We start from the raw sequence: 20,746 nt of genomic DNA on the forward strand, positions 1-20,746 counted from the left end.
GCCCTGCACTCACCATCACATGTAGGTGCTGGGTTTGCAGCATATCTTCCAGAAGGGTATGTTAGTGTGTATACGCATACCCACCCACTGCTCCCCATTCCTACACAGTGAAAACAGAACTAGCCCCTCCCCCCCAGCCCAAAGCAATCGAGAAATAACACTGAGGGATTAAACACTTAAAACAGTCCCTTCGTCAGCCGGCATGCCTGTCCCCTGGTTACCTAATCCGCTAATCGGTTAAACACCCTGTGGCACCGCACACTGTGTGTGTGTGCATCCCTCTGCAATCGTCTCTCCAGCACGCCATCGGCTTCCTTGAAAGGCAAGGTTATGCTGAAGATACAGTGTGTCCCTAGACGTCACAAGCAGCATCTCTCTCTACACGATGAGTCACAAAGCCCTAAATCACAGGATCCTTCAAGGGAGGATCCACTGTGCCTGTCAGTCCCCAACCAAGCTGAAGAAGTCACCATGGTGCCTCTCCCCCTCTCTGTGTACAGGGTGCCTTCAGTCCCTTTGGGGACCCGTTTCTTGTACTTTCCCCTTTAACCCAAGGCTAGCGCTTTTGCCTAAGCCCATTCAAACCACAACAATGTCCAATTGCCTTGAAATTAGGGATTAAAGTCCAGTCTAGCTCACTTCAAAGTCTTCATAAGGAGGCCAGCTGCTTAGAATGAGTCTATACATACCAGGGGCAAAGGCTGAGTGAAACCTGCCAGTCATGGAAAAGAACTGGAGAAAGCCAACTAGTGTAGGTCAGGATCCAGGCCAGAACCCTACTCTTCTGGCTAGTCTTTGAATCAGAATACTTATAAAATTTCTTCTAGACTCTTGTCATATGGGGCAAGAAACAGCCCTTGAAAGTTTCTTCAGACCCTAGATACATAAGTGAATAAATTGCACATACCATAATAATGACAATAATCACCCCAGAACAGCTCTGCAGACAGACCCAGAGGCTGTGTCAATGGGAGACTTCAAACTATGATGCTCGGGACCTCTGAGCAGAACTGGTAAATTGACGTAAGTCTAGAAACTTGCAACCGGCAATCCAACACTTAGGTCCCAGTCCCATCCCTGTACTGACGGTACACTCTCATACACAGACATGCTCAGGTTAAGACCCACCCTGGTCCTTGTTCATGCCACATATTGTCAACACTTCACCTGTCATCACAGTAGGTGAACTTCATGTCCATGCTGTGGCGGCTCAGGAACGTCTTGCTGTCCAAGGGGATGTCCATGTGGGATGGGTGCTGGATTGGCTCACACATGATGATGAGGCAGGACAGCAATGGCTCCTTGTAGCCACAGAGGCTGCTGTGAGGGGGGCAGTTGTTGTAGACCCTCACTTGACCAGTGCAGTGCAAGACCTGGGGACAAATGACAGCAGTCAGGAAAGTCTGAGAATGCCGAAAGCAGGGCCAGGGCTTTAGGTGCCCCCGGTTCTCACCTCACACGTGAGACTCGAACCCATAGCTAACAGCCTACCTTCCAGGTGGCTGACTTGAGGTTGACAGTCCGGCCTCTGTTGGTGACGGTGCACTTCATCCTCATGAAGAAGTCACGCTCAGTAGACATATCTTTGCTTTTCTTCCCAAAACCAGAGCCTGAGTGGGCAAGGGTGTGGGAATCAGTTGAGTTAGTCCAAATCACAATGTTTCTAGGCAACTTGTGTCTGTGTTTCCTAGCGGTTTGCCGTCTAGTGCTTGCAGTCTGCCATGGGCACAGAGTCCTTCAGCCTAAAGAGTAATGGTACCTCAGCTGCCACATGCACCTTAAGCCCTGTCTCGCTTATGGTCAGAACTAGAGGAAATATGTCAAGGAAGCTTTTTACAAAACTTCTAGTGATGGCCACTTCCACTCAGGTGCCATGGGCTAGCACCAGGTCTGTGGAGACTCAAAGTGGATAGAGGGGCCACTGGAAGGCAGAGCTGCTCTCCTGAAGAAACCAGATGCCCATCTTGGAGAGGCGCCGGGCCTGAGGAAGGCTGAGTAGAAGCTCCTGTGTTACTGAATCCCCAGGAGCACCAAGGTCCGAAGGCAGGGGCTGCACCATCATCTGGTACCCACTGCACTTAGCAGGCAGGCCCTTAGTGCCCTCAGTGTTGTCACTTGAGAGCATCAGGCTTGGACCACAGCTCTCAGCGGCCTCTCATGGGGCAGGCCGGGTCCTCCAGTGGGAAGTCTGAGGGAGACCATGGTTACTCCAAGGACATGAATCTGTCCAGTTAGAATATTCCTTCCAGTTAGACTTATCCTTGGACACTCCTGTGTGCTCTTTCTAACCCATCTCCCAGGAACGTGGACCATCTATATCCTCTCTGCATCCCGGAACCACTATGTTCTGGATAATGTACCATCAGTTTTCTCCTTAAGGTGTCATGTGTCAAGGAGGGGAGGGGAGGGAGGTGAACACACACACACACACACACACACACACACACACACACACACACACACCTTCTTTTAAATGGAACTGGGTAGACAAGTCTATCTGAAAGATGTTCTTGACAAAGATCAATTAGATCACCTTTCATCCAGGATTAAATAAATCACTGAGACAAAGAACATGCAGCGTCTTTCCTTCCATACAAGTCTCCAATGCCTGCCCAGTTTTTCTGCTTCTTGTTCTGCAGAGTGGTACATACAAGGCCAGGTGTGTCTAAATTGTGTCTTTACCGCCAGCTCCATGCTGGGCCTTCACAAGCCCAGCATCGCAGAGCAATCTAGAGACTTCCTTCAGATAGCCACACTGCTCTTTCTAAGAGAAGCTGCCAACATCTGCACTCACACCTCTGAAGAACCTTGATTTCTTTGACGGACACAGTCTAGAAGAGCTGTGTAACCAAAGAATTGGGATCCTTGAACTGAATTTAAATATTTTGGGGGAAACCCACTAAGTGATAGACTGAATGTTGTTCTGATAAACCATTTCTCCCATAATTATGCTTCTTATAATTTTAGTTTTTAAGTGGGGTTTGCATATGATGAATTGTAACTGTACTGGGGGAGCCCCCGGAGTTAGGGATGAGGGGACCAGAGATTCATTTGTGGCTATTTGTCTAGGTTGCTAGTGTGGGCTCCTAATTCTCTAACCTTCAGCGTCTCCCCGTTCTGGTTTGATAATACCACCTCAGCTTAAACATTTTCAGTAGCTCCCAACTGTCTGCAGGGCAAATGGTTGAGGCCTTCGACCTCACCAGCAAAGCATTCCACAGCCTGTCTCCCGATCCTTTCCTCCTCCAGGAATCCACCCTGACCCTTTGTTTTTAGACCATGAGTCTAGTCTATGCAGACTGAAATGATCCATGAGGATTTGTTGATTCACTGGGTTTGATTGATCCCAACTCCCATTCGTGAATCAAAAGACGTAAAATTCTACTCAGCTGAGCAGAGGGCGCTTAGCTGTGAGCCAGCGCATCTGGAAGCTAGAAAACGCTGGACTTGGCCATGGATTTGAAAAGGTCATGAGCAGCACAGGAGTGAGATACTTCGTTCAGCTCACAGAATCAAACAGATTTCAGTCAGTATTGAACTGAGGCCAAGAAAGAGCCCAGGGGCCAGTGAGTTCATTCTTAAGTGAAGAAACAGTGAGAGACATGTAACATGAATTGCTAAATGGTCTTTTAATAAAAAAAAAAAAAAAAAAAAAAAAAAAAAAACGGAGCCTGATATTAGGGTAAATGCTGATAGATCAGAGACAAAGGAACAAGCCACTGCCATGTCTTACCTCTAGGATCCCTCAGCCTGAAAAGCCTTCAGTTCCTGTCTCCTCATGCCTTATATACCTCTCTCCACCCAGCCATCACTTCCTTCCTAGTGCTGGGATTAATGGCATGTGTGCTTCCCAAATACTGGGATTAAAGGTGTGAGATCTCAAGTGCTGGGATTAAAGGTGTGTGACTCCCAAGAATTGGAATTAAAGATATGTGCCACCACTGCCTGGCTCTGTTTCTCTCCTAGACTGGAATTAATCTCATGTAGTCCAAGGTGACTCTGAACTCACAGAAATCCAGATGGATCTCTGCCTCCCGAGTTCTAGGATTAAAGGTATGTGCCACCACTGCCTGGCATCTATGTTTAATCTAGTGGCTTGCTCTGTCCTCTGATCTTCAGGCAAATTTTATTAGGGTACACAATATATCACCACAGAGACACCTCTTTAGAAAGTGCTTCTGAACGCTTGCAGGTGAAAACGAGTGGACTAAAGGGTAAACTGTGTGTCTCAATGGTCCACACTACAGCTTCCAGGACAAGATTCTTCTTCTTTCTGTTTTTGTTTGGTTTGGGTTGGGTTTTGGATTTTCTTTTAAATTTAGTTTTGATTTGAGGTGGAAGGGGGCAGTGATGGGGCGATACCAGAATGCATGATGTGAAATCCACAATGAATCAATGTTTTTTTTGTTTTTTTTTTTTTAAAAAAAAGTGCTCCTGAAACCCATGTGTGTTAGTGTATGTCTGTAATCCCAGGATTTGGGAGGGAGGATTACAAGTTTTAGGCCAGCCTGGGCTATTCTGCAAGATCCTACCTCAGAAAGAGAAAGAGAAGGAGGGAGGGAGGGGAGGAGGGAGGGAAGCGGGAAAGAAAATGTCAGTATGGTAGCACCTTCACCATAGAGAACCAATCATTCTATATAGTCTAGAATTTCTCAGCAGCACAGACAAGACATTAAATAAACTCATGGTGGTCCCCAGCCTGTGTCCTCTGGGATCCAGTAGGGGAAGGCCTTCAGACAGGAAGCAATGATCCAGGTGAAAGGTCGGGGCAGCACTGGAAAGGGAGGTGGTTATAATTTTACAAGGCTTTTTAAGCCCAAGTGAGGATTGCAATACTCTGTACCAAGAGCAGAGGTAAGCCCGTGAAATGTCAGCTTTTGCAGCATGCATGTGATGAGAAAACCCTGCAGGTGTGGTACCTGCCTTTGTTATTCAGGTTGGATGAGCACACGCCCCATGGTAGTGACAGGTGAGAGATGAGAAGGGTGATATCTTGATGGGCAGTCTGTCCAGCCCAGTGATAGGTTCTCGGGTTCAGAGAGGATCTTGGGCAGTCACTGGGCGCTACTGCTGCCTACAGCTATGGCTCATTTTATTTAGTTTTGAAAGATTGTACTGTATTTTTATCCATGTGTTTGTGTGCACATTTGTGCAAGTGCCCAACAGCAGCCAGAAGAGGGCGCTTGACCTCCTGGAGCTGGAGTTCCAGGTGGTTGTGAGCCATGGGTTGTGGGAGCTGGGAGGCATGCTCAGGTCCTCTGGAAGAGCAGTCTGTGCTCTTAACCACTGAGCCATCTCTCCAGCCCCAAAGTTTTAGTGCTTCTGAAGATCCCCATTCATGCCTTTTTGTTGAATGTTCTTAGAGATGAAGCCAAGTGCCTTCTGCCTTTGCAGACTCTCAGACCCACTGGCACTCACTGGCTAGATACCCATAGAGTTCAGTACAACAGAGGGTTTAAAACCTTCCCCATCAAACCTTTCTGTGCCGTGTCTCATCACCACAGGCTCCATTCACTACATGGCTCCTGTAAGAGCTAGTCTTCAGTGGTGATCCTAAGGGCCGTGCCTCCTGAGACACACCCAGCCAGGGTAGGCTTGAACCTTGCATCAACCAGCAAAATAGGAATAGAAGTGATGATGTCCCAGTTTCAGGACTCAGGTCTGGGAAGGTCTGTCCACTTCTACTGCTGCAGTTTGCAGAGAGAAAAATCTACATGGTCCTGAGCTGCCATATAAGATGGCTGTTCTGGAGTCCCCTTATGAAGAAGGCTACTATGAAGCTCTATAGCGTGAGCTGTGGTCACTTGTGTCCCAGCTACAAGCCACAGGTGAGCCATGTTGATCATGTCAGCCTAGTCTAGCCTCTGGTGACTGCAATCCAGCTGATGTCATATAAAGCAAGAGACCTGCCCTGCCCACAGAACCCACAGGAACTTGGGAGATTGCTTAAGCCTGTGTTTTGGTTGGTTTGATATACAACAAAAGACATCCATAGCATTTCCCATAAATAATCTGGCGTAGATGAAGTTATTGGTTTGGGTGGCGTCACTTGGCAGAGATAATTTGTCTCAGGTGATGAAACCTCCTAGAGATGGCACCCTGACCTGAAGGAGTACCCTGGTAGTATGACATCAGCTGTCATGTATGGTCCCCGGGAGCTTTTCTGAGTCCTGGGTCATATAATCTCAACTCCAAGGCTGCATATCCACCCAAGAGCTAGTCCAACTGGAGCTTATGGAGGTTGGTTTTCCCAGCACCTACCATAATCCATCTGGCCTATATAAGTCGGCTTGGGGGAGGGGATCACAAGGAGAATGGAAACACAGAAGAACACGTTACCATTTTTGAGAGTCAGGTTCTCGCGGATCTCCTCATGGTCACAAGGATGTGTGAAGTCAAAGATGCTGTGTCCTGTTAGCTCCACCTGTTTTAGAAGCAAGGTTGGACTTCGTCACTCCTAACAATGACTCTGAGAGGGAGCTGGGAGGACTTCTAGATTTGGAGACAGGGAGGAGAATGAATTGAGTGGTCACTGACAGTCTCTGGCCAATATCAGGTCCATGGGCTTACAGATGCAGCCTAGTGCTATTGATATCGACAGGGACTTGGTTCCCAAGGGCTGCCATGTTAATCTAGCTGCAGGACCTGCTAGGATGGTCACCAGCAATGTCAAGCCCCATGCCATCAGGAGCGTGTTCCTACGGCTTGTGGCTCAAGGATTGTAATCATCAGGATGGGCACATGTAAGGAGCCATCAAGAGAGATGGTGGCCAGGACCTGCCCATTAGTTTTCATCCCCCAAATGAAGTCATTTGTCCCTTTTGAAGGAGGCAGAGGAGGAGGTCACCTGGGTCAGTCCCATGAACTTGCTGATGTTTTCCGACAGAAAGATCATATCACCATCTTGGGTCACCACGGCGATGAAACCCTCCAAGGCTTTCAGGTACAAGTTATCCATCTGCTGGTCAGCCTCAGCTTCGGATTCATTCTCAGAGCAGACTGGAAAGAGAGGGACAGACAATGTTTCATGAGTGTGGTCTTAAAACAGACACCACTGAAGGGACAGAGTACTGCCAGGCATGGTTTTAGGGCACAAGGTGGACTTCTTGGGAAATGCATACTGCCAACTTTAGTGTCTGCCACATGCCTGATGAGTGGACACTAGATGAAACACCCAGAACACACTAATGATGCTTTGGGGATAGCATGGTTGTCATGGTAACACAGTAGTAATGGTGGTGGGAGAAACTAGAGATATTTTAGCTGCTAATATATGTGGAGCAACAACCACAGGCAGACACGGTACTAAACATAGGTGTTATAATGACTCACGAAGTAGGGACCATTCCTTAGTCTCATTTTCCAGAGCTAGACTTACAAGAGTTAAGCCATTTGCCAAAGACTGTGAAGTCTAGAAAGTTAGCAAGCCCCGGGGGCTGGATGCAGTGGCCACATTCAGTCATCTTGCAGGCTTTGGAGTCAAATAGCGTATCTATTCCTAGCTCTGTCTCCCACTGGGCTATGACTTTGAGTAACAACTGTTTGAACATCAGCGTCTTCCTCAGCAAAGCCCGAAGAGTGATTTCCATCTCCTTAGTTTCAACAATTGTGACCTCTTTCCCCATCTGCTCCCTCTAAGACATCGCCACTGTCCTCGAATTGTTCAGAGCCAAGGTGGAGAAGTCGTAGCGCACACCTCACAAATCTAAATAAACACTCACACATACTACAGTGAGGCACCCAAGTGGGGGTGCAGAGAGCAAGTGCTCCCGGAGTCAGAGGAGGAGAGTGATTTGGCAGTGATGAGAGATGAGTCTTTCCAAAGAAGCAGGATTGAGAAGACTCCTGAAACAGAGTTCACTGTAAGATACAAAGAGAGGCTTGTCAGTCGGGACAGGATTGGGCTGCCATTCCAAAACGCATGAGGCAGGCTTCCTCCCAGGACTGAGAAGAGCCCACCTGGATGTCAGAGACTCGACAAGTAAAGAACGCCCAGTGTTCTGAAGGACCTCCTCTTCCAGCCCAAGGAGCAGAGGTGGCATCTTAAAGCACCATTGAGGGCATTAGTCTGGGAATAGCATACAGAGTAGTTTATAGAAAATGAAACTTAGAGGCACAAAACAGTGAGAGGGCAAGTGGCAGATTAAAGAGGCAGATGCTGGGGGTAACGTGGGGATAGACCTACCCTAAACCATGCACTCTGCACACCCTGGACTGCCAAGCACACCTTTGCTAGCTGCAAAATCTAGGCTCTGCTCTTGTCCAGACAAAAAGAACTCTCAGGCCCCAGCCCTTGGCCGTTATCCTCAGAATACAGACTGTTCCTTCTTCTAGTTCATTAGTTAATGCCAAATGTATGTGTGCTTTGAAAATCTGCATTCGACCAGGTTGTGGTAGCGCAGGCCTTGAATCCCAGCTCTCAGGAGGCAGAAGCAGGTGGATCTCTGAATCTGAGGCCAGTCTGGTCTACATGGTGAGTTTAAGGCTAGCCGGAGCTACGTAATATGACCTTGTCTCAAAAAATAGAAACAACAACAACAACAACAAAATATGTATTCATCTAACACACGCATCAGTTCAAGAGAGCCTGGCCTGACCTACAGAACGAGAGGTTTCGGGGGTAGGATACACTGACGTAAAAGGAACCTTTCAAATGGAGACTCCTCAGGGGAGCATAAAGTGCCATTAGACAGACTGGCCACTTGACAAGTGACATCACTTACGCTGTGCAGTCAAGATCAAAGACCCTCGCAGAAGCGAGGACACCGAGCTTGTTCAGTTCTCCTTTCTTCCTTTCTGTGAACCCTCAAATGTGAGCATCAGCAGAACAGCCCCAGACGAGCAGACACTCCCATGAAGGGTCTTTGGTGGGACTGCTGGGGACCAGCTACTTTGCAGGGCCCAGGATCAGAGACCATGCCGGGAGTCCCGGACCCTGCCATTTCTGCAGAGGAATAGAATGGGACTAGTCTCCTGGTAACCTTCCTTTAGTTTACCAACAGGATGAGTCACAAGGAAGGCAATGCCTTCTCTTCAAACCTAGTTCAAGCGGCTGGAGCTTTCTACCACCTACCTATGCCACGCCGGATACCCTCCTAGGGGCTCCGTCCGATGCTCTTTGGCAGCTAACCAGTCTTCTGGACTAATGAGGATGAGCTCATTATGGAGGAGGAAGCGAAGCAGCTGCCGATGTTGGCACTCCCGGGGAGCATCCATGCTTAAACAGGGGTGGTAGGAGGGAGGGCAAACTCGGTGGGTACGTCAGGACCCCGCGGAGGTTAAGAAAGAACTTCTGGGCCCAGGACTGCTATGCAATTTATGGCGTTTTGTGCAAAGGAAAAATGTGGAAACGCTTGCTGAAAAATTAAGCCAAGCCCAAGACCCTTGCCAGTATGAGAAGAAGACTACACCCCATTCAGGATGGTGGGGGAGGGGTATACTTTCGGGCTTCCTTCATAATTCAGAGGAGCTAGGAGTGTGCTTTTCTCCTCCTCCTCCTCCTCCCCCTCCTCCTTCCTGTTCTTCCTCTTCTTCTCCTCCTCCCCCTTTTCCCCCTCCTCTCCCTCCTTCTCTTCCTCCTTCTCCCCCTCCTCCTCTTCTTCTTCCTCCGTTCACCATGTTCAAAGGGTGTCAAAGCTGCTGCTCCAGGAACCACATGCTGCAGACTATCTCAACTCCAGGTTATATTACTAGCCCCTGTGTAGAGAACCAGCCAGTCTGGGCAGGGGTATCTGATCTAGGAAATGGGCAAGGAGAAGGTTTCAGCTGCATTTGGGTTACACTAACTAGATGGCCACTTTCTCCAGACAAGCAGAGACCAGCCCTGAAGCCTACCGAGAAGTTATTTTCTCCTCAGCTTCTTTGATCTCAGTGGTAACACTGACTTCAAAATCTGGAGTAATCCCAAGACAGCCTATTTGGGTTAACTAGGCCCAGGGAAAATCGTTCTGCTTTAAGTTGCCTGTTTCTAACAGGCCCAGCACAGCCAAGCGGCTTTCCACAGTGTCCAGTCTGCTTCCTTCCAGGAGGTGGCGAAATTGGCTCCAGTGGCGGGTTGACCAGCCTTTGGAGGAAAAGGAGGGAGAAGGGTGCTCTGGGGCCACGACGAGACACAGAACATCTTGAGACTGAAGTCACAATGTCTACAGGGTCAAGGACACCAGCAGCCCTCCCCCCCTCTTTCCCTGGGACCCTGGAGCAGCCAGGCTCAGGCGTGGCCTCTTCCTTCAATGGAACTATTTGCTCTTACAGCACCTGCTTATCCCCCTGAGAGTTTCTGAAGGAACTTAGCCAAGCCACTTCCAGCCTGGACGAGGGAGGTAGATGTCCCGGCTCCTGTACCCAGAGCCCTGAGCCTCATGTCACATCTCTACTGAACACTGCTGTGCCTTACCGCTGCGTACATCAGGCCTCCCCCTAGATATCAATATCTGACCCTGCACTGGGCGTGGGAAAAGAGGCGATCATTACAGTCACTAAGAGTCCTGGGCTGGAGAAAAGTAATCGGTTCACCAATGCCACCCATGACACACTCAGTCCTGTCCTGCAGAGAACTGGGGACACTAAAGAATGAAGGCAATCCTATTCCTTCAGGGATCAAGACTTCCAGGGAAGCCATCTGCTGAGAGGAGTCTAAACTCTTCTCGGGGAGAATGAAGCAGGTGCTCACTAAGGTACTGGCTGGATCTTTTCATTAGCTTGGGTTCGACATCCTGGTCACTTGCTTCCCAAGACCTGTCAGGGTTCAAATCTCCAAGAAGGACTGTGGTATATAGACCAGCTGCCTCTGCTGAGAAGGGGCACAGTCAGCTAGGGAGCACAAGATTCTTTAATGCTAAAAATAGCGCCAGTAAACAGACTTTGATGACTCCCCACAGCCAGGATATGTGCAGCTGAGGAGGTTTGGGAGCACCTTTTCCGGAGCACCGCTCACATCCTTCAAGGCAGCACCACCCATGTTGGGTGGCACACCAGGATGGTGGGAGCCGGCTGCTTTGGGTAAACTGGCAGGTGGCAGAGCGGGCAGCTTCTGACCGGGTCTCTGAGGTCCAGCTGTGCCAACGGTGAGGCTGGCCAGGATGCTGGCTACAGTCTTACTCCACCAGGGTTATTCGTCTCAGCATTTCCTTCTTCAAGAAATTCTGGGACTGCTTGAGCGGTCCTAACAAGGTCAGATACAAGCTTCCTGCTGCTCCAGGGGTGCTTGGCGCTTAGTTATCTCTGCAGGGTCTTTCCTTTCAATGGCTTTGCTTAGGCAGTTCCTCCGCTCCCAGCACCGCCACAGACCTCATGCCCTCCAGGGACACTGACTGCAGACCGAGTTCCACACAAGCCATAAGGACCTGAGTGTGAGCCACTTACTGTATGCACCTGATACCCCACTGTGGGCAGGCTTGGGCGATCTCACACTTTGGGCTGGGAATAGATTTCACCTGATTTCTTTATTTTTTCCCTTTCTCTTTCTTTATTCTTTTTTGTTGTTGTTGTTCTTTCCATATCTGTTCATCCCATCTTCCTTCTCCATGCTAGCCTCCATAAAATGCCATGTGGGGCTACATTCAGTTGATATCTATTGACTGACCAGACCGTTCGCTTTAAGAGAATGTTGTGAACAAGGGTAGTATTTCTTGAAAGGGCTGCTGGCTCTCTCAACCATTAACATCCTGGCATGAATCATCTTACTGCTTGCTTCCAAACAGGACAGAAAAAGGCCTTGATTTGGAGTATAGGTGGGGCGAGGGGGTGCGACAGCAAAACAAGTGGGATGGAAACCAGGGAAAATAGGTCTGACCATGAGGCATAAGCGGGTACAGAAACCACATCAGCTGCCATAAGTTTGTGCCATTTGTCCCACTTTTCCTGGCGGAAAGGTCGTGGTGGAAACTTTAAAATAGCATTACCATCTTTCCCTGAGCAATCTGGGGGGATCGCGACACCATCATCTCCTGTGAAGACTGTGTCTTCACTACGCAAATGCCAGGAATCAAAAAATGAACCTGACATTAATCTCTAGAAACCTGGCTTTGTGTTCATGGCCAATGCTACAATAGAGAGAATTTGAATTTTACCAGGTATGAATCTGGGGAGGCCTCAGATCAGTTTTAGAGTGAAAAGCCCAATTTTGCACATTTACTGTTGACCTAAAACTCCTGGGATGCAGAAGTGACTCTCCTTCAGTCCCAGAGTGCTGGGCTCATCTTGGAAGAGAATTTAAGACAATCAAGTGATATTTGCACTCATGTTCCCGCCAGAATATGTTCTGTCCCCAGCCCAGTGTGGAAGAGGGTATCATAAAGCCATTGTTCCAGTCGGCTTCCTGTGATACGAATCTCAACCGCGGCCCGACTCACAGCCTGGATTTCTCAGTGTTGAAGCTTCCTCTCCAACATTCCCACACACAACAGCCTACTGTGAGAATCAAAGGGAAGTGTGGTACTAAGTAAAGAAGAAATCCTAAAGCCAAGTCTGGTATGTTTCAGCCGTTTGAACTCTGAGGCATACAACCTCAACTTACACAGAGGAGTTTGCACTTTGTTTTGACTTGGGAAAGTGTGTGCTGTAACATGGGGACTGCTGAAGGGTGGGTCCCAGGACATTAGTTTCACCCTGGTTTTTCTTTTACATTTCTCCAATTTATTGAAATTATTTCTAAACTATAACTTTCACAGAGGGCTAGTGACTAAGGTCTTTCATATCATCCAACACTGTTGCGGGTGAATATCATCATTCCCTCTGTGCTATAAAGAAACCAAGGCCGAGGCAGAGAAAGATGTGTACAAAGTTGCAGGGAGAGATGGCAGCCACACTAATACTCCAAATTCGGGAGGATATCGGCTCAAAGATCCTGTCATCTTTTAGTCATGTACAAAAACCAAAACAGAACAAAACATAAAAACTTAGGACTCAGGGTTGACAAGATGGCTCTGCAGTGTGAGTTGGATCCCTAGAGTCCATGGTGGGGAGAGAGAACCAACTCCCAAAAGTTGTCCTCTGACCTACACACACACACACACACACACACACACACACACACACAAATAAGTAAAATTTTAAAACAATTATTTAGCTGGGCATGGGCAGCATATAACTTTGATCCCAGCACCCGGGAGGCAGAGACAGTTCAAGGCCAGCCTGGTTCACAAAGCGAGTTCCAGGACAGCTAGAACTACTACTGAGGAACCCTGTCTTAAATAATAAAAAACAAAAACAAAACAATGAATTAGAAGAAAAGAAAAAGAGGACCCCAGGGAAGCAGTTAAGTGTGTAAAACACTAGCTGTACAAGCATGAAGGGCTGAGTTTGATTCCCCAGTGTTCCTGTAGAAGCTGAGCTTGGCTGTGTGTGCCCAGGACCCCAGAGTTGAGGGGCAGAGATGGGTAGATTCTGGGAGTTTGCTGGCCTACCAGCCTAGCCAAAAGAGCAAGCTTTGGGTTGAAGGAGAGACCCTGTCTCAAAGAAATGAGGTGGAAGCAGCCGAGCAAGGCCCCAGCGTCCTCCTCTGTCTTCTGCAAGAGTGTGTGTGCACACTCTACAACCAAAGGGAGGGTGGGGAGGAGAAAGGTTGGTTCTGAAAATTTCTACAACTGGTCCAGAGAATGCCTGGTAGGAGCCTCTGAGAAATGATAGAGAGAAAGGAGAGCTAAGCCGTCACTTCCTTCCCTGGGGGTGTATTTTATGAGACCTTCTCTTTCAAGGACACCAGGACCAGATGACCAGAAGTAGAAACTTTTTTTAAATTATCATTTTCTGACTTTTCTTTCTTTGGGACAGAGAGCCCTAGAGCTGATGTGCCAAGGGCTCTGGCCTGTCCGTGCTTGGGCTGTCTAGAAGGTAGGCAGTCCTTGTGGTCAACGCTCAGAGTTCCTGGGAGGTGTGATGTCTGGTCCTGGATCTATGACTTCATGCAGCATGCGGAGTGTGGGAGGGGTTGTACAAGATAAGTGAAGACAGATATGCTCAGAAGATCCAACCCTACCCAAGACCTCAGCGAGTCAACCTCGCAACCACCGAGGAAGACACACAGTGTCTGTGTGGGCGTTCGCAGACAACGTGTTCCTGCTCCAAGAGCAGGACACAGCCCCGGCTCTGAGAACCTCCTGTCCACCCCAATGCTCGTGACTAGTCCTGGTCAGTCTCCAAGCTGCTTCCCTTGGACATTGGCTCACTGGCTCTTCTCAACATCTTTGCCTGGGCAGCTTCGCAGAATCCTACAAATCACCTACATCTGTCTTTCTCACTGCTCCAACGGGACAAACCTCTGTGTAAGAAGAAAGGCATGCACGTGACCTGGGATGGAGTCTCCAGCAGTCTGCCTTTTATTTGGCAATCCAAGCTTTATGGGGCCTTAACCCGTGCTTCTCTCTTGTTCCGCGGCCTGTGCAGCATCCCTGCCCTCGCTCACCCCCAGTATCTGCTGTCTCTGCGACAGTGCAGTCACTCGAGGCACAGATTTAGCCTCCAGCCTCTGGGCCCCCGAGCAGTCATCCTCTCCTCCAAAGGTCTTTCCCGTGTATCCTTCCTGTGCACAGAGCCCAGAATAGCACCGGCCGGTCTGGCTTCCCTGCCTCACTCTGGATTCCCTCTGTGAGGGGGGCTCTTTCCTAAAATAGTTCTGTCCTTACAGGATGGCAGAAGGAGCCTATCTCCGGAGGCCACACTCACTTTGGAAAACTGAAAAGAAACTGCAGGATCTCTTTGCCTCCTTGACGGCCTCACTCGCTCGTGCCCTGAGACATTGCCCAACCGTAGTGCCAGTCCGGCTGCTACACGCTGCCCAGTCTCCTTACAGAATGGATAAACTCAACGAGATTGCACAGAGGATCTGAAAGTGGAAATTCCAGGCTGCCTCTTACTGGTGGGGGCCTAACAGGAAATAGGTTTTGAAGAATGTCACTCTGAGAAAGGAAAAATAATTTTTTTTTTTTTTTTTTTTTTTTTTATGGACTGCTGTTGCAGAGATTCTAGGGAAAGGAGACTACATGGGCTGGCTGAGGCAGGTGATGCCTGAGGCTGTCATCCACCAAGGGGCTATCTCAGCAGGAATGGGCACAGCTAAGCCACTGTCTCCATTAATTCCTACAGCCCTCCCTGGGCAGTAAGCATGGATAATTCCAGCGTATAGGCAAGGAAACCAAGGTTTCTTCCGAGAGATCAAATGGCCTGCCTAACTGGTTAGTAGGAGGGGATAGATGGATGAGGCCCACCCCTGCCACCGATGTCCTAGAGATGTGTCAGGACAACAAGGATGAAGGGTTTCCTGCAGAATCAACATAGTGGGGAACAGGGACCAAAGCCAGATGTAGCAGAGCTGGGTTTCTAGCAGCTGTGGCCTGCTCTCCCAGCTCCTTTCCTCTCTTGCTTTGGGTGCTCATACTCTTCCCTCGGTCCCGCCCTTGACCTCTTCCCCTGGGTGTACTCATAATGAGACTGTTGACGGACAGGAGATGGCTAAAATGAAGGAACAGGGCCAGTGTGATGGCTCAGTGGGTAGAGGTGCTTGCTGCCAAGCCCGACACCCTGAGTTCAAGCCCCAGAACCCAGATGATGGAAGAAGAGAACAGAACGGACTCTCCAAAGGTGTCCTCTGACCTCCATATGCACCCACATACATACGCTCACACACAAATACATGTAAAACTGAAGGCCCCTTGTTGGTCTTTCTGTGGGTGGATGTTTGTAGAGCACTAGGTCTGGGAGTGAGGCCTAGGGACATGCCAGCCCCAGACAGGACCCGCCAGTCTTACCTGAGGACAGGAGCTTGTGTGTTCGCAGGAAGCTGATAGCTAGTCGCATGATGGAGGCTTTATCCAGGTGGGAGCTCACACTGTGAGGCAGGGGCAACTCGTGAGCCAGTTCATAGAAGACCTCCGTCTCCTTGCTGCGCCGGCACCTTGCGGCATCTCGGGATTTCTCCTTCCTCAGCTCCGAGCTGCTCCTAAATGAAGAAACAAGGGGTCAGTGCCCGGAACATCCCTGGCATCCTCTCACACTCCTGGTAGAGTCACGCTCATGCCCCTATCCACGGTAATGTCAGTTCTCCCACTGAGCCAATCGGGGCTCAGCCCAGAGGAACCACGAGCAAGCTGCTTTTTGTTACTGGCTCTGCTTGTGTGTGTGTTGGTGTCTCCTCAAATGGCTTTCTTCCCCTACATCCCTGTGGGGGCCAGAACTGGGCTTCACGCAGGTAGAGTTTCAACGAAGACTTGATGATTAAATTAATTAACAGACCTTGGGCACAGGGGTCAAAATTCCAATGATGGAAAGGGAAGGATGCAGAAACGATGGTCAGTGGCACAGATGGTGTTGTCCAAAGCCCTGGAGAACAAGGCTGTCCTTTTTCTAGGTAAGATGTACTCGGTGAAAACGAAGCCCAGTTCTAGACCCTGATCCTGATTCAGATGTGAGAGAGATGCCAGAGCAGAGACTGAAAACGCCAGCAAGACCCAAGGAGAGCACGAGGCAGACACGCCTCACTTTGCATTCCCAACGTGTGTGCCTATGAGGCGTGAAAAAAGGCAGCGTGTACAAACCCCGCTGGCCTGGGCCACCAGACCGACTCCTGCTCATTTTCCTCTTTGTTGCAGGACGAAAGAGGAAGACCCACACCCACACTCAAACCCACCTCTCTCAGGAGGTCTAAAGATACCGGGATTGTCTTACGAAACTCACGTCAAGCACTAACATGGGCGAGTCAGAACCCACGGGCCAGAAGTCTTAACTTCTCTGCTAGCTGACTCTGTAAGCTTCAAGGCATTTAGCATCCCCTCAGTGGTACCCACCTGACTGTTACTGTGAGGACTTAATATGATCATTTATGTGAAACCTTAGCTCCAGGCACATCCCACTATAAGCAATCAGCATTAGCTTAATAGTATTTTTAAAAAAAGACAATCTGTCCATAAGAACATGACCTATCATATCAACAGCATAGAGTGTGTCCTCAGAAAAATGCACGCATTACATGTAACATTTTTCTTTTATGTCATACAGCTAGAAATACAGTAAATAATAAACATTCTTACAACGGGCACGGTCTCACAATTATACTGTTTGATATAGTTCAGCTACGATTTTAGACGGTACGGTGTTAGCCTCTTTAAATTTCACAGCTTGCTGCGAGAGTAGAAATTATTAGCATCCCTGATTTCCAGATGAGAAAACAGGCCCACAGAGGCTAAATAATTCACCTGTGGCTGCCAGCTGATAAGTGGAGAATTGAACTCTGCCCTGGGCAGGGCAATCCCAGAATCCAGGCACTTAGTCATTAATGACTGTTAAGAGCTGCAAAGTAATGGAGTTAGGGAGCCCCAACCCCCCATTACGCCCCCGGTCCCTGGCCTACTGAGTGATTATCTATGTTTTCTTGTGTTTCTATAAATAACACATATTGTATAATAAAGAAATTGGTTTGTTTTTTGTTTCTGTAGAAGATGTTCAATGTGTTTTGTGGCTTTCAGGGCTTGATCTAATCAGCTCCAGCCTGGCTCATTCTACCTTGCCTTCTGAGGTTGCCAAACCCAGGGGCTGCTTTCCTTTTGTTAGGCTTTGAGCCTCTTGTTATCTGGACAAAAAATCACTATTTGGGGATTCCTGGAATGCTGGCGTGCCTCCCACCCCCTTGCGGATTTGAGGCAGAAGCCCTGTTTTGACTTCACAGCATACTTCGTTGGCAGACACAGCTCCTTGGATGGATTATGGATTACCCACTGGATACCAGACTGCAGGGAGAACCACACAGCACTCTGACGGTCAGCCTTGTGAGAAACTGTGAAATGAGGGACTTGGGTTTCCTTGTCCTCTCTCCCCTGTCTGTCTCCCTCATCTATCCCTCTCTTCCTCCACTCTTCCTGGCTTTCAGCTCTCAGGAATCCCACACCTCTGTACCCCATCCATCTCACCCGCTAGGAACCTGCCCTTTGGGAGATTTCGCATCTTCTACCAGACTTGACTGGTCCCCAGATTTTGCATCTTTATCCTCAGTTCACCAGGGTGGGATGTGTTGAGTGCTCACAGGCTTTTTGGTTTAGGAAAGGCAGGCAGGATGGGTACCTACACTGGAACACTACAGCTCTGGGTCATGAGATCCAGGCAGGAGATGCTGAATTTCACTCTTCAGCACCAACCCTCACACTTCCTGACAACAGCTGGGTCAACACATGACCTAGTCATTAGAAATATCTAAAGCAGCCATGCTGGGGGTGGAGCAATCATCATCACAGGCTATGGATTAGCAGCAACACCTTCATGGACAAAGCCCCTCACCTTGTCAAGACTCCTACCTTAGAGAAGAAGAGCTCCAGGGCTGAGGAAGAGCTGTGGGGAAGAGGCTACCTAGAGACAGGGTTCTGCTTGGCATTAGGGATTTGAGTTGTACCACATTCCTTCAACCACACACACACACACACACACTAATACGGCATGTGTTCAGCCACTGCACCAAGAACTGTACACACCACCCCATTGTAGTCTTCTTCATGAGAGCTCAGTAGACATTGTGCAATTTGCAGACAGGGAAACTGAGGCTCAGAACATACTACGCCATTTTCCCAAGGTCTTAAAGCCAGAACCTACATAAGCCCTTGGAGGGGTTCCAATTAGGGAGCAGGCAGGCTGTCTAATTTTATCATTGCAACCATGTGAGGAGAGCAGGCAGGTGGTACCCATGTCCCCATTTCAGAGACCTGGAAACTGAGAACCAACCAGGTTAAGTTGCTTGCCTAGAGCTAGGGCTAAAATCTTACCCCCCACCCCTAGTACTCAGTGTTCATCTGCAGGAGAACAGTACCCCTCCTTAGCAAGAAAGAGGAAACTTCCACATCTTAACCGTTTAGAAGAAGAAAGGCTGAGAACCTGTGGCAGGCCCTTGGTTTAAAAGTTGTGCACTCCATTTTAGCTACCTTGTTTTTACAGTTTCACTCTAGAACTAGCTTGATTTTTAATTAGATCCCCTAGTTGACCTTGACATAGTCCAGAGATGTCTAATGTTGACTCTTAGAAAAATAGACAAAAACGTGTAACACTGAAATCATTTAATTAACAACCCTGAAAAACTGGAATAATTAACATGAAGGTACAGGTACCAGAAGCCCAAGCTTGTCCATTGGCCACAGTACACTCATCTAACTTTGGAGAAGAAAATACATTCTCTGGGCTCTGCTCCCTTCACCTGTAAAACAGGAAGAAGACTCCATGTCTTGTCAGGATAAAATGAGGTAAGTGTGGACGCTCTAGAAGGTTCTCTGGCAAAGAAAAGTATCACGGCAGTTTGAAGATTCATCCGACTACCATGAGCATCAGTTACATTTGGACTCTGCCATAACATCTGTCCTTTCTCACCTAGCAGGCTGTCTGGGGTGCAGGGCTACGTCATGCAAGCTGATCCTGGCCCGTCCTGCATGTCACATTTGGGCATCTTCCTAGGCTGACAAAGTGTTTCATTTTCTGAAATACTTTTCTTCCAAGATGGGCTCAACAATGATCGATCACAGTTTGTTTTTCTTTATTGAGTGACAATCCTGAAATTTATATGTTAGAATCCACTGTCTTCTCTGAAAAAGTTATCATACCCTGAATATTTAGATAATTAGAAATGACTTAAGAGTTTCTTACACCACACTGCTTTTTTTTCCTCCGAAGTTTCTCCTCCCATCCTTGGGGACTCTCCTGTTCCCACAAGGAGGCCCTGTATAGCATGTGGTGTATGACACACACTACCTAAATGCCCCTCTGCCTCCTGTCCTTACACACACCAAGATGTGCCTGCTGGGCCCCAGGCTGGCTCCTGTGGTCACTAGAGAGTGAAGGAGCCCACAAGCCTCACTCTCCGGGAGTAAGCAGTCTAGTTAGGGGGCAACAGCTACACTTGTCATTATCAACTAGAAAAATAAATAGGGTCAAATATGTTAACAGCAAGGACAGGGACTCAGAGAGGCAGGATTCCAGCTAATCTAGAAGGATAATGACTACACCCTTACAACAACTTAGGAGTTTAGAAACTATTTTCTAAAAGAAATACATGTAATCTCCTTTGAGCTTCACAATAACCCTTAAAGACAGGAGCTAGAGAGACTAAATCATTTGTCTCCATCCTAGCCAACACCCCGGCCCCCAATGTTTTCCCCTGGCAACAAGGGAATTATTGAACCATTCTGACATGCCCAGTGTTATTCCAGACTTCCCTACAAAGCAGATCCTCATCCACACTATGAGAAGAAGAGGGTTGAGACTTATAAAAGACACAGTGGCAAAGACTCCATGGAGCTCGGATAGCTCTGTCTTTGAATCAGCACCCAAGAACCTTAGGGAAATCCTGGAACCCTCGGAGGAGAACCAGTATTGCAGTTGAAACTGGGGGGAGTAGGAAGGCGGAGCACAAGGAGTCCCCATTGCTGGAGAGCTGGCTCACAATGAGGTGCTGTCGCACGGGAGTCCAGGGCTGCAGCAAGCAGTCCGGTACACTCCCTACCACACTGCAGCCAGGGGTGGGAGCCGCTTCTGATTTGCAGGAGCTTCTCTGCCCCTTGCACATTCATTTATAGTCAGTCGCTCTCCCGGGGGTGCGGGGGGGGGCACACATGATTCTGAAAGATTTAATCCCAAGTAAAGGAAGTAAGCACTTCAGGACTAAGCAGCAGGCAAGAAGTAAAACATAATTGACTGTCCAGAAGCATTGATTGGTCAATAGATAGGTATGGGTGCAACTGTCCCTTTGCTAGTGGATGGCTGGCTTTGGGACCCCTCACAGACA

The 20,746-nt window shown here is 48.6% G+C and overlaps 1 protein-coding gene across 1 annotated transcript in view; it reads right to left on the bottom strand.

Annotated features, from left to right (window-relative positions):
• Epas1 (endothelial PAS domain protein 1) overlaps positions 1-20,746 on the bottom strand; it is an 83,271-nt gene that overhangs the window by 21,792 nt on the left and 40,733 nt on the right. Inside the window, exons 2-6 of the mRNA XM_059248373.1 lie at positions 15,744-15,934; positions 6,848-6,999; positions 6,340-6,424; positions 1,492-1,610; positions 1,168-1,373 (exon numbers count right to left, since the gene is read on the bottom strand). Coding sequence (XP_059104356.1) covers positions 1,168-1,373; positions 1,492-1,610; positions 6,340-6,424; positions 6,848-6,999; positions 15,744-15,934 — 753 coding nt within the window. The remainder of the gene's footprint in view (positions 1-1,167; positions 1,374-1,491; positions 1,611-6,339; positions 6,425-6,847; positions 7,000-15,743; positions 15,935-20,746) is intronic.

This window comes from Peromyscus eremicus, chromosome 22 (assembly GCF_949786415.1).
Source record: "Peromyscus eremicus chromosome 22, PerEre_H2_v1, whole genome shotgun sequence".
Classification (NCBI taxonomy): domain Eukaryota; kingdom Metazoa; phylum Chordata; class Mammalia; order Rodentia; family Cricetidae; genus Peromyscus; species Peromyscus eremicus.